At 44.5% G+C, this 14,002-nt stretch overlaps 1 protein-coding gene across 3 annotated transcripts in view; it reads left to right on the forward strand.

Moving 5' to 3' along the window:
- DTNBP1 (dystrobrevin binding protein 1) overlaps positions 1–14,002 on the forward strand; it is a gene marked incomplete at its 5' end in the record, with an annotated part of 108,793 nt that overhangs the window by 87,829 nt on the left and 6,962 nt on the right. For all 3 annotated transcript variants that reach the window (XM_084229125.1, XM_084229126.1, XM_084229127.1), the window contains one exon: positions 13,296–13,451. In XM_084229125.1, the coding sequence (XP_084085251.1) occupies positions 13,296–13,451 (156 nt within the window). The remainder of the gene's footprint in view (positions 1–13,295; positions 13,452–14,002) is intronic.

Below are 14,002 nucleotides of genomic sequence, written 5' to 3' on the forward strand. Positions count from 1 at the left end.
CCAGGGATCGAACCCGTGCTGCAGAGGCTGCGGATTGCTTCATAGTGCTGTGCTTAACGCCTTGCGCCACCAGGGAGGACCTGGACAGGAATTCTTGCAGATTGTATGCTATTCTTAATAAACTCAGTTCTCCCTCTCAGCATACTTTCAGTTGTCAGTCCCTAGGAAAAGCTGACTGCATTAATTTGTAAATATGAATTTTGGAAGTGACTCAGAAATTGCATTTTGTTGATCATTTGGGAGTGATTTACTACTTTTGGAAAGCTTTTTTTAATGCTTTATGTGTTGATCAATTTTTCTATAATTCTTGGGTAATGGCATTCTTGTACTAAAATGATTTTTGTTAAGCTCAGGTATGTTTGGGGTACCTTCTGCACTGATTATATGCATCAACTTGACGTCATTGTCCATTGCCAGCCCCTGCCAGCCCATTGTAGCCACTTCCTATCTCCGCTTTTAGCCTTGATGATTATACATGGTGGTTCTCAGACCATGTAAGGGCATGCTGGTGTTTCCTGTCAGCCACACTGCTGTTTCCTGAGCTGCTGTGTGCTGTTTGTCTTCTGCATAACTACACCTTGAACATCTGGTCTCCTGAGGCTGTTTTGTGCGACTTTGCAGTCAAGCAGCCGATGAGAACCTGCTACCATCCACTGCTACATCTGGTGCTCCCTGCTCCTGGACATTTGGTGTTGACTGTGCAGTCCCCATCTGTGATTGATACCTGATCATTCAAAAGACTTTTGCTCAGGACATAGACACCAAACCTGCCAATTTGAAGGTGTAAGGGAGGAAAAAAGTTTCTCTACCTCTAGGGTTCAGTGCCTAGGACCCTGAAAATTAAACTAACTAGCGATGTATTACTAGGAGAAAAGGCATGCATATTTTATTGGTGTTGATATTTTAATTTTTCCTTACACACGGAGATCTGCAAAGAAAAGACCCAAAGCAGCAGTTAGACCTAGAGGCTTACATACTGTTTTAAAATAGGGCGGTAAGTTGGGCAGAAGTAACCGAACAAGGGGAAGCGGGACACCTCGGGGTAGTAAATTGTGGACAGGTGACTATCCGGGGGGACCTAATGGAAAATAAGGGTTGTTTAATATGGTTTGTTATTTGGACTCAAGTTGGCATTGATAAGAGTCATCACGTATTTAAAAGTCATGCTCCTTTCTGGGTATGGGAGAGGGAGCTGCATCTACAATGGAAATTCATACTTTCTTTACAAATGGGAAATTTGTACCATGCTCTGAGCTGGAAAGGAGGTCAGAGAGCTTTTCCCACATCTGCTGTAGCTCAAAATACTCCTTACGTCCAGGTGTCGTATTTTGGAGTGGCATATCCCGACCTCCTTTGAAAGACTAGCGTCTGCCCTGAAGACACCTAGTGTCAGTGGAGTGACAGGAAGGCGAATGGTAGCGATGGGGAGCCTGGAGGCAGGACACCCTAATTCTCCCTGGGAGGCGGGACTAGCAAGCTGAGCCCAGGATGAGCAGCACTGTGCTGAGGCAGGTCTTTGAGCCAAGGTCAAGTGCACTCAGCAGTAGGGCAGGCCTCGGTGTGGAGCACCACGGGATGTTGTGAGTCATGTATGTATAACTGGGAAAGCAGTGTTGTCTTAGACATACTTCCCGAATAGCAGGTTCATTTCCAAGCTGTTCTCACAAGTCTTCACTGCCCCAAAAGTAGTGGAAGAGCCAGGGGAAAAAAACACAGGAAAGTAATCTCTGAATACAACTTTGATTAAGGCATGGTCCATCTTTGACAGCTCATACTTGAGCTTTTTGCCCTTTCTCCTCCCTCTTTCTGCTTGACATCAACTCCTGCAGGGCCAAAAGCCCCCACCGAGGCGCCCACCACAGCTGTCCTCTTCCCACGGCGCCTTTCTTCACAATCTTGCCTATTTCTTCCCATGACTGAGAGAAGTGTTAGGGAGAAGGCAAACCTAAGAAATGACTCAGGTCACATTTTGAATGTTACAACCTTCTCAAAACTCCCAAATACAGTAGTCTGCTTGCTTCAAAGGGACGTGTTGAGACATGTAAATCTCTAATTGGTAAAACATGAGGTGGTTTTACAAAGCGAAATGAGAAAACTTGCTCTCCCCTGCTAGTCCCTTCTGCGTGCATCTTCTGCCTCTGCTCCTGGGCTCGTAGATCTACTCGGGTACCATCTCCTGCCGTCCACAAAACAGCGGCCTCACCTGCATTTCCTTAGCTGGCCGTGGAGGAGAGAGGGAGGGGACCAAGACAGCCATTCTCGCTGCTCGTTCGTCTACAAGTCATCCAGAAGCCTTCAGCAGCCTGTGACCGAAAGTGATAAATCTCCACTTCTAAAATATTTTCTGGAAATAATTAGGTTTCCAACAGATAGGATCCACTTTCAAGCATGCTGAGATTTGACTGTCATTGAGCCTTTTAGAGGCAGAATGTTTCCAACTTGGGGCATGAGGACATTGATCCTGAGAGTCTCCTGCATCCAAAGGCCGGTTGTGCTCTGTGTCCCCTGTGAGAAATACAGTTAGTGTTGTAGTCTGTTTCAGATGTGTGTCAGTGTTGTGGGAAAGTTGTTGCTACTGAATTCGTAACAGATTTTTTCGTTGTCATATATTTTCTCAATAAATTGTCAGGATAAGTACCCCACTCCCAAATTTGAAGTTTAAAGAAATCTGACGTCTAAGTTTTGGTACCTGTTAATGCGGAATTTTCAATAAAATAGGATTTTGATCTCCCAGATCCCCACCAGTGTATCATTGGGGACTGCTTGTCTAAGTAATTAGCTTCTCTGTCTCTCATCTTTGGACCCCAGCAGTTCATGAGGTAAAAGTGGTGGAATTGGCCAAGTAGAGAGCTGGCTGCAGGTGTGGTGTGACTTGGGCAGTCATGGGGCAGGAGCCCCTGTCCAAAATGATGATGCCCTCTCCAGGTAGCTGCATTCCTTGAGCTTTAAATGCTTTGGGGTTCTGCAGTGTCCTGTTAGGACATTCTAGGGAGGAACTAAATATAAAAAGACAATTTGTTTCCAAAAAGCTGAAAGGATCTTGTGTAAAATCATTTCACAGAGCTTAGTCAGCAGCTCGCTGAGTGTGAAATACTGGGGGAAAAGACTGCAAACTGGTCAGGGCAGGAAAACTAGCTCCGGGAGAGGAGACCCACATGGTCATGGGTGCCCGAGGGAGGACGAGACTTGACAGAAAATGCACCCAGCTCACTTGCCACACTCAGCTTCCAGTTTCTGGGCTTCTGTTTCACATCTCCTTTAAAAAGAAGAAAGTCATTTTTGTTCCTCTGAGCTTTACGCCCTCAGATGACCCGTTCCGGGAGAAAGCCGTGGGGTGGTGATGGGTAAAGACAGCATCATCTTCCTGCGTCTCCAGGGCCCTTACTCTGCTTCAGCCTAGCCTAGTCAGTGTGCCAGAGCACCGTGTTCAGGGCAGCACATCCCGGACCCCAACATTAGTCACGTATTTTTGCATCTCTTCTGCATCTGTTCGCGTTCCTTCTTCCTCTCACTCCGGGGAAGTGTACATTTCTACCACCGCCACCCCTTTTGTTTGCCCGAGTTTTGTCTATTTGTGTTAAAACAAACGTCACTGGGCATCATTTACACGAATGTCTACATGGAGACCATCGGAAACTCCATGTTGTCTCTGGAACCAGAGAGGACGGAAATTGGCCCTTGCTTGGATCTGGGATTCCGGACAAGAACTGGGTCTGGACACAAGGTTTTGTTTCCTGCTGTGCGGAGCCACCAGGATATTGAGCAGGGACTGGCCAGGGAGTCCAGAGAATGGGGTGGAGTCGCTAAGGAGGAGCCCACCCACCACCTGACCCCCCCGAAGTCAGTCTCTCCTCAGTGAGGATGACCATAAGGGACACTCGCTAGTGGTTATGTATTTTGGCCACTGCTGAACCATTTCCTTTTGAGATGATTTCATAGATATCTTAAATAGAGTTATGGAGAGGCCAGTTCTGTTATTTCCATGAATTGTGGCAGCTTCTTCCTTATTTTTTTACTTTATATAAATATTTGCACAAATTAAAAACTGAATGAAGTAGATGCACAAATGTTCACTTACAGCAGTGTTCCCCAGCTGTGGTCCTTGGATCAGTAGCATCAGCATTTCCTGGGAATTGCTTAGAAATACAAATTGTGGGCCTCCCTGGTGATGCAAGGGGTTAAGTCTCTGCACTATGAAGCTGTCTGCAGCAAAAGCTTGATCCCTGGGCAGGGAACTGACCCAAATGGTGAGGCAGACCTCTCCTGTCTCGCCCGCTGCTCCCCTCAGCAGTGTATTTCAGTACATCTGCCTGTTCTGCTCCCCACTCTGGATCTGGTAAATCCTCTCACCCCACCCCACCCCCACTTCTGGCCTGCACACCAGCTCTTATATGCATAAATTAATAAAATAGATCTTTTTTAAAAAAGAAATGCAAATTCTCTGACCTTACTAAATGAGAAACTTTGAGCCCAGAGCCCAGCAATCCAGCAGTCTCTATGCTCACTGGCTCTCAGAGTCATTTCAGTGCCACCAAAGATTGAGAACCACTGGCCTTCTATCTCCATAATCCCTTCAAATGAACTCTTTAATACCTGATTTCCATACTTAGACACAGGCAGCTCATTCATACTTCTTTAGCATTTCAAACGTCCCTCCAAATGATTTGTTTTCTCTCCCAAATAATTGTTACCAACTAGGAGCAATGTCAGAATTAAAATTTCTAGGAAATTGGGCTGGTGTCTAAATATTCATAACACAAAGCTTTTAGCCTGGGTATTTTTGTTTCACTTTTACAAGGAAAAATTGGAAACCACCTGAAGAATGAATATAACATGCTATGTGATTGATATTTTTTATACCATTTTAATTTATTTCTGTAAAACGTCTCTTTTGTAAACATTTCAAAAAATAGTGCTTTCAAATGGAGTTGAATCAGTCCTTTAAACTCTGACTTAGCCCTTTAATTAGTTGTTGATCCCTTGCAGGAAGAATAGCAGTCTTGAGGCTGCCTGGACTCGCTTCAGGCCACCAGGCTGTATTGTCAACCTTCTACCTTGATCCAATTTAATAATAACCCGTGAACCCTCTGACCAGAGTTTGAGGGTTTTTCTCGTTCATTCATTAATCTTAAGCTTTTTGGTTCTGATCATTCCTTAAGCAATAAGGTGATCAAGAAAATGAATGTTAAAAAAAAAGAAAACCTTCAAGTTTTTGTTAATAGTTGAATCTAATTTTCCTGAAATGTCACTGTCTTGTTCAAAAGGTCATAAATTCCTTACTGCTAATTGATTTTCATATAATTTTACCAAAGATTAGACAGGATTTAGGATAACCTCTTCCTGCCCCATTCAAAAGTAAGCAAAAATAGAACCATAGCATTTAAGAACTAGACGGGACCTCACTGATGTCATCCAGGCCCCTCCCGCTTCCTTTTAACTGATGGGCATCTGGAGGTCTGGAGGGGTGAGGGGTGTGCTCAGAGGCCTGCAGCTGCCCAGGCCTCCTGGCTGCAACAGACAAGGTACAGTGCAGCGTTTCTTCCTATGTTCCGCAAACCTCGGTCACACTGCCATTCTGCAGCATCTCTTTTGCTGATGCTCCTCCACAGTGGTCATCTCCTTCACGGTAACTGATAGAAATTTAAAACATGTTCCAGGAGCTTGGGTACTAGAAGAGTGTCTGTTTCCTGTGGCCCTGGTTTAGGAAACAGCTGTTCCAGTAGCCGCTCAGAAGCACTGAACTTTGTGAAGTGGTAGAAGTCGTTGTCTTTAGTTCTTTGTTGTCTGAAAGAGTTACTTATTCTGACTCTGCAGAACCTGCCATTGCTCTAACTGTATTTTAGGTAAGGAGCATCCTTTCTTAGTTGCATATAAAAAAGAGATAAGTACCATTTGATTCTTGATAAATGTGTATAAAGTGTGTGTGGGAGGGAGGGAGAGAGAAGAAATGTTCTGTGAAAGGTCATTTAACTTTCTTTTTAAAAACTGTTAACCTGCATAGGAGAATTTTTTTTCAAAAAACATTTTTTTTTCCAAAAAACAATTTTGAGAAATAAGGGCATTATAATACTTTAGCATACTCATAGAAATAAATGTATGATGTAAAGTAATTATAAGTGTATCTTGGAAACTGATTATTGAAAGACTAGACGGAAAACTTAAAGGCTATGGAGACAGGACATAGAGGTGATATTTTTAAATGCATGCATAAAAAACCCAATTCTAGGGAAATCTTAATAAAAATTCTTTCTGATCCAGTATTAAAGTTTATATCCTAATATGAGGTAGAAGGTTGGGGGAAGACTTTTAAAAAATGGTTGAATATGCCTTATTTAGAAAACCAAGGTAGAAATAAAATGGTACATATATAGGATAGATGGATTTTAAAATTGGATTTTAAAATCATATTGTATTATTGATCTGTTTTGTTACCATCTAACAAGTCCTTAGTCCCTAAATAGAAGTTTTCTAAAATTAAATAAATGTTATTGTCCAAAAGTTAAGAACAGTAGGGGTAAAAGGAAACAACCTCAAGGAATTAAAAGTCCTTTAGAAAAATAGCAATTAGTCAAAATATTTCCGAGGAAATCACATGTTTCTAGGGGAAACATAACTCATCTGAAGGGAGAGGAAAGGGAAGAGGTGCCCAGTGTTACAAACCATGGGTCTCTCACCAAATGCTGGTGAGGATGTGGAGTGGGGTCGCTCGCACATGGATGCCAGGAGAGCAGTGGAACAAACAGCCATTCTGGAAGCAGTTTGGCTGTTCCTTTCAAACCTAAAACCCTCCTTTATGATCTGATCCAGCATCTGGCGTACTTGGACATTTATCTCAGAGACTGACTTACTGTCATGCGGGACCTAGCACACAATTGCTCATAAAAGCTTTCTCCATAATAGCCAAAGTTGGAAATAAAGCAGATGTCCTTCGGTGCATGAAAGATTAAAACTACACCAAGAAATCCCACTCAGCAATGAAAAGGAACAAGTGATCAATCCCTGCACCAGTTTTGTGAACCTCAGGGAAGTCATGCTGAGTGAAGAAAGCCAATCTCCGAATGCTGCATGATTCCACCTTACATGCCGTTTGTGAAATGACATAATTGTAGATTTGAAGAACAGATTGGGGACAGAGCATGATGTCAGGGAGGAAGAGGGAGGGTGTGGTCACAAGTGGTAACGTGAGGGAGCCTGGTGGCGTCATAGTGGAAAATCTTGATTGTCGTTGTTCAGACAGCCCTTATGATAATATTGTATAGAACGGCACACACTCTTGCACGAGTGCATATGACTGTTGACATCTGCATAAGCTCTGTGTATTGTGCAATATCAGGTTTTTTTTTTGTTGTTTGATATTTTGTCATAATTGTAGCACCGCAGGAGGCTCAGGATGGGTACATGGGACTGTCCTGTACATTTTTGACAACGTCCTGTGAACCTATAACTATTTCCAGTTATAGAGTTAAAATACAATATATTTTTTTAATTGAGGTAACATTGGTCTGCAATACTATGTAAAATGTTTAGAGGTATAGGCTCACACCCTGCAGGGACTGCTGCCCACCACACCCACCCCAAGACCCCCAGAAAGCTTGATCATAATCCTCTGTGCTCCCTCCCCACTCTGCTCTCCCCTCTTCCCTTCTGGTATGCTTAATTCTAAAGTACAATTTCTAGGATTTGTTACTGGTTTGGCTTTATCTGACCTTTTTTTTTTATTCCACCTGTAAGTAGAATTATCCTATATTATCTTCTGACTTGTATTATCAATATTATATGTATTATCTTCTGACTTTTATCACTTAGCATAATCATCTCCAGTTCCGTCCATGTGTTGCAAATGGCAAAGATTCGTCTTTTTTATAGCTGAGTAGTATCCCATTGTATATGAATTGATAGAACACATCTTCCTAATCCACTCATCTGTCTTTGGGCACTTAGGTTATTTCCATGGCTCGGCTATTGTAAATAGTGCTGCAGTAAACAGAGGAGTGCATATATCCCTTCAAATTAGTGTTTTTGAATTTTCAAGTGAATACCTAGGAGTGTCTCATATGGCAAATCCATTTTTAATATTTTGAGAAAGTTCCATACTGTTTGCCATAGGGGCTGGAGCCATCGGCATTCACACCAAGAGGTATGAAGGTTCATTTTTCTCCACATCCTTGTTACAAATCGTTACAACAATTCTTTCAGAGAAACAAAAGAGAAACAAAAGTTGGATGCCAGAGAAACAAAAATTGGATGTGGATGTTGAGAGTTTGTACAGTTTAACCACTGGGGGGGCGGGGGGAGAAAGCTAATTGCACTCGACTTTAATTTCACAGGAATTTCCACCTAATTATTTGTGCCTTTTTATGATCAAAAAATTTTCCACAGTGTACACATGCATTGTTCATGTGTCAAAAAACCTATTAAATAAATGCAAATAATTAGCACAGAAAAATTAGTCACTCCTAATTTTAAATTCTGTCACATTGGCAGAATTTAGTGTGGACTTTTAGTGGTTTAGTAGTTTGACAACCTGTTGGCAGTTTTTATGAAAAACAGTTTTTATTTGTACTTGTAAATTTGTTTAGAAATTTACAGAGATTTCACAGTCACGTGTGTTCTGGTGTCCAAAATTCATATTCTCTAACTCAATATAAAAACACATGGGTTTGTAATTACAGACTTTTAAACCTATTTTTACTCTTGATTATCTTGAATGAAAAAAATGTTATCTTTGATGCAGGAATTACTGAAATTTTTCTCAACTCATTCAATTAAATTTTATTGTTTGTGTTTTAACATTTTTGGATTAGAGAAATTCTGATTAGCTCTTTTAACGGAGAGATTTATCCTGGTTTTACTCACATCATCAATTTCCATCTCCCAGCAACTTTGGGGACTCCCACTATCTTTTATTACCAACGTGGTTAAAGGTTTAGTTGTGGAATATGTTGAAATTGTTCCTAAAATGAGCTTGATGGATTTTTTTTCATATTTCACACATCTTGTGCCCTCCTTATGCTCCATTAAAACGTGTAATTGAGAATTGATTGTATCATCTTCACTTGTGATGGGATTTTGTATTGTTTTGAGTAATTATCCAATTGAAATTGATAGTGGTTGCAGAAGTGGATGTTGCAGTCAAATAAAACTTGAGCAATGATCCGGAGTCGAAAGAAAAGGAAACTCAGACCTAGGTTGATAATGGAATTAAATGATCTCTCGACTCCTGGTGGTAAAACCATTGCATCTTCATGTTTTCTTTCTTTTCAGTCTTCAGGCTATTTGTTAAAGTTCTTTAAATCTTTGTATTTGTCTGACATTTCTCAATATAACAAATGACATATGTGAAACCAAGGGGTCATTTTCCTTGAAGAAAACGTCCTATTTTTTTTTTTTTTTAGATTTTTCCTTAGTCATTCTACAATTCAGATTTTAAATATCAAGATTTTAAATATTCCCTCATATATCCTTCCATCCTATCACCACTCCCAGATGTGGCTGTTTCTTGGCAAAAGCGGGACTGAGATTCCGGGACAGACAGCACAGTAAGAACATCCTCACTCGGGCACGAAGCTGCAGGCTGATCTTCTCAGCTGCTGGACGGCAGTTACTTTCTTGTCTGCCACGTGCCTTTCATTATCGTCCTGAGTGCAGAGCTGGTCCACCAGAACCACTCAGTCCTCGGTGATTATAGTTGGTTAGTCCTGGGACAGGAGCAGGGCTCCAGCAAACAGTGGGAGCTGATACAGGGCAGTCAGGAATAATTCAGGTAACTAATGTCTGACATGTTTTCAAAAGGTAGAACAGTTTTCCCGCTTCTCTTTAAATCATTTTAAGTTCCCTCATCCAACCCTGTCTGTATTTCATGAGTGACGGAGTGTGATTAGATTGCTTTCCAATATAAGAAAATCTAAGATAAAAAACTACAGAACCTATTATTCATAAACATGAGAGAATTGAGGTTTTAAAGCATAAGCCTTGGGGAGAATGAAAGGTTTTCAAATTATGTAACTGTCATTCAGGAAAATCTTCATTCAGGTATAATCAGATATTCTTTAAAATCCCTTTGATGATTTCCACATTGATCTTTTAGAGCTGATTATTCTGGAATTTGTGTGTGTGTGTGTGTGTGTGCGTGCGCGTGCGTGAGAGAGAGAGATCAACAACTTCGATGGAAGTTTTTAACTTTTTTTTTGAAAGATTTATTTATACAAGAATCAGGGTACAGGCCAGGTGTGCGGGAGGGTGAGAGGATTCACCAGAGACAGTGGGGAACAGAACAGGCAGACTGACTGAAAACACTGCTGAGGGGAGCAGCGGGGAGACAGGAGAGGGCTGCCGCACCATGTGGGACCCTCGTCGGCCAGCCGGAATCGAACAGGCACCGCAGAGGCTATGGACAGCTTCACAGCGCAGTGCTCAACCGCCTGTGCCACCAACGGAGGCCCGGAAGTTTTCAATATTTGTTTTGACTTATTCGAATGCCCTTGGTAGTCATGAAGCATGTGAACAGGTAGGTTGACGGCTGACGTGAAGCACATGAAAAGGCGCCTTCTTCAGCCCTCCTGTTCCTCTCCCTCCCTGCACATTTATCAAGGGCACTGAAAGGTGACTGTTAGGTGTTTGAGTGGGGCTGAGCAAGCTGGATGATCCAGTATCACCCGGCCTCATGGCTTATATTTCCATTTTAGAGTCTTGTCTTAAATAATTGCTGGTGTTAATACTAGTCAGCGGTTGGTCCGTGCTGTGCACCTGGTGATTCAAATGTAACCGCTTTTAGTCCTATCAGCAGCCTGATGAAATGTTTTTTTTTTGTGTGTGTCTCTTACATAGAGTAGGAATTTGAGGCCCAGAGAGATGCAGTTATAGCTAGTAGGTGTCCTGGCTGGATGAAGAGCCTGAGATGAGAATTTGGCTGCAGATGGTTTATTTGGGAGGTTATGCCAGGAAACAGCAGTGAGTGAGAAGAAGTGACGGAGGAAAAGTCAACGAAGGGGGGTGTCCCTGAGGATCCTGCTGGAGCCTAGGGGCTCCTGTTCCACCAGGAAGTCTGAGATGTCATCGGGCGCCTCCAGGGCCAGAGTGGGCCACAGGCACGTGGATGCTGCTGGCCTCTGCCGCCTGTTGGTTGAGTGCCGCTTTGATTTCCCCAGATCTTCTGGGTTCTGCTGGCTTGTGGGTTCCCCGGGTTTCAGTGAACGGTGACCAGAGAGCAGACGTGCGCAGGCTGTGGCCGTGTGTGGGACCTTGCGCGCTAGCGCATGAGCTGGCGCAGAGCCGCCTGCTACTGCAGAGCTGGGCTATGGGGGTGTGATGGCAGGAGCCAGGAGTGTCTATTAAAGGGAACAGGACATGAGTTGGGACTGATTCCAGAGCCCAAACTCTTTCCACAGAGGCAGGCCATCTCCTCTACACAAAGATAGGGGGCGGGAGATAGGGGACAGCCTCCCGCCATGTGGTAGGTGTGTTGCAAATATTTGTTCAAGGGAGAGAACGCAGGTTATCCTTTCCTGCTCTTTAGCAAATCAGGTTTGTCTGGTACTGAAATGGGAACGTTTATCTGGAGTAATCCCATGTTTCTGCGTCACAGGGCATCTCACACACTTGGTGGTTTGCACAGCACACATTTATTAGCTCACTATCTATAGATCAGAAGTCAAGGTCTGGTGTGCCTGAGTCCTCCACTGAGGGTCTTGCAGCTGTACCCGGGTGTCAGTCAGGCTGCGTTCCTTCTGGACACTCTGGAGATGAAGCTGCTTCCAAGCTCATTCAGGATATTGTCAGAGTTCCGGTCCCTGTTCGTGGGAGGGCGGTAGGCCGAGGTCTGTGTCAGCCCGGACCTACTGTCAGTGCCTGGATGCCACCTGCATCCCTTGCCCGTCTGTCCTCTCCATCTTCAGAGTCAGCACAGGAGAAGACCCACGTGTCAAAACTCCCTCTACACTCAGATCTCCTCCTTCAGGAAAACCTCAGTCCCATTTAACAGCCTCTTTCTTAAAGCCTCTTGCTGTGCCGCACGCGTAACCTAACTATGGCAGTAAACTTAACATTCCTGGGGATTCTGCAGGGGGTGTGAGCCAGGTTGCAGAGTCTTGGAGGCTGCCTTAGGCTCTTCCCCACATACCATGTGATGCCCAAAAGATTTAAGAGGAGACAGAAGCTTCCGAAGTTATCCTTGGGCCAGGTACAAGGTGAATAGTGGGATACGCCTGGTCCTGGACTTCCTGCTTTCTATCCTCAGTGCTTGCTTTGAGGAAAGGGGAAACCGCCTGAAAGCTTTTCTGCAGTGGTAAATGTGGGGTTCTTATTTGCTTGATGAAGTTAAAACGGATTATCTTACTAGTTCTGGCCGGTTTTTACTCATTCCTAACTTGCATGGTCACTACTTGTGTTAATTGTAAAGTTCTTTCAGTATTATCACTTATCTTCCATATCAGTGAAATGCCATTGCATTGGTATTTTTTTTTTTTTAAAGATCTTTCTATCTATGCATACAAGAACTGGGGCACAGGCCAGAGGTGCAGGCGGTGAGAGGATTCACCAGAGACAGAGTAGAGAACAGAACAGGCAGATCGACCGAAACACACTGTTGAGGGGAGCAGCGGGCGAGACAGGAGAGGTCTGCTTGCCATGTGGGTTTGCTCCCTGGCCAGCCGGGGATTGAACTTGTGCCACAGAGACTGCGGACAGCTTCACAGTGCTGTGCTGAACCCCTTGCGCTACCAGGGAGACCCTGCATTGGTATTCTTGCCCAAATTTTCAGATGAGCAGTGTAAGGCTCAGAAAGGTTACTTAACCTAGCCGGGTTGCAAAGTGAAAAGTAGACCCTAAGACATTAACATGAACAATACGTGGTCACAGTCCTTCAGAAACTCCGAGTCTTTACCATGATACTGTAACGTTTACATCAAGTCCGCTCCAAAAGTTTGTTGACAGTGATATGCAAACCTTACGCTGAAGAGCAAACCCCATGTGAGTCAGTAGAAAGATCAGCAGAGAATTTGGTCTGTTCTGTGGAAAGTGGGAGATGTGGATGAGACGGTCATGCCAGGCAGAGGGCCTAGCACAGGTGAAGGCCTAGATTGCCAAGGGGTCTGGCGAGCCAGGAAATGGGACGAGATGGTGGGGGGCTGAGGGGGAGCGTTGGGGGAGGCCGCTTGTGTCTTCATGGGGGGCCAGCCTGAGTGGAACAGGCAGACGCGCCTCTGTCAGCTGGGCGGGTGGGTAGGAGTGGCTGTGTATGCCCGTTTCCCATGCCAGCTCCTTTGCAAACCCTGGTGCAATTTCTTTTGTCTCCTTAGCTGAACTAGATGCACAGCATACCCAGAAGGTCCTGGAAATGGAGCAGGCCCAACAGATGAAGCTGAAGGAGCGGCAGAAGTTTTTTGAGGAAGCCTTCCAGCAAGACATGGAACAGTACCTTTCTACAGGTTACCTGCAGATCGCAGAGAGGCGAGGCAAGTGGGGACTGTCCCAGGGGTGTGAGGCGGGCTGTGTTCCTGGCTGTGTCTCGCTGTGTCCTCACACAGCAGTGAGGTCGCTTGTGAGATGTGCCCTGATCCCATCGTGAGGGCCTGGCCTTCATCGTGAGGGCCTGGCCTCTCCAACCCTCGTCTTCGCCCAAAGCCCCACCTCCAGAACCCCCACACATTGGGGGTCACAGCTGCGACACACGGAATTTGGGACACACAGACTTTCAGTCCGTAACAGACAGACAGACACAGTCTGGTAAATTTGACCTACTGAGTTGCGCATATGAGACAGTAAACCAAGAGGGTGTCGGGGAGGTAGGACAGTGAAGAGGACAGGAATCTTCGTGTCAGACATTTTAGCTCCAGCCTAGTTCAGTTCAGCCCCACAGACGCTTCCAGCTCAGCGTCTGCTTAGTGTCCAGCTCACTTCAGGCCCGTGGGCGGCCAAGAGCAGACAGAGGTGTCTGAAGAAACTCCCCTTTCATAGGGAGACCCCTGGCCACAGCCCAGGGGCGGACGCAGCAGGAGCACAGCAG

This window comes from Talpa europaea, assembly GCF_964194135.1.
Source record: "Talpa europaea genome assembly, chromosome: 2".
Lineage (NCBI taxonomy): Eukaryota > Metazoa > Chordata > Mammalia > Eulipotyphla > Talpidae > Talpa > Talpa europaea.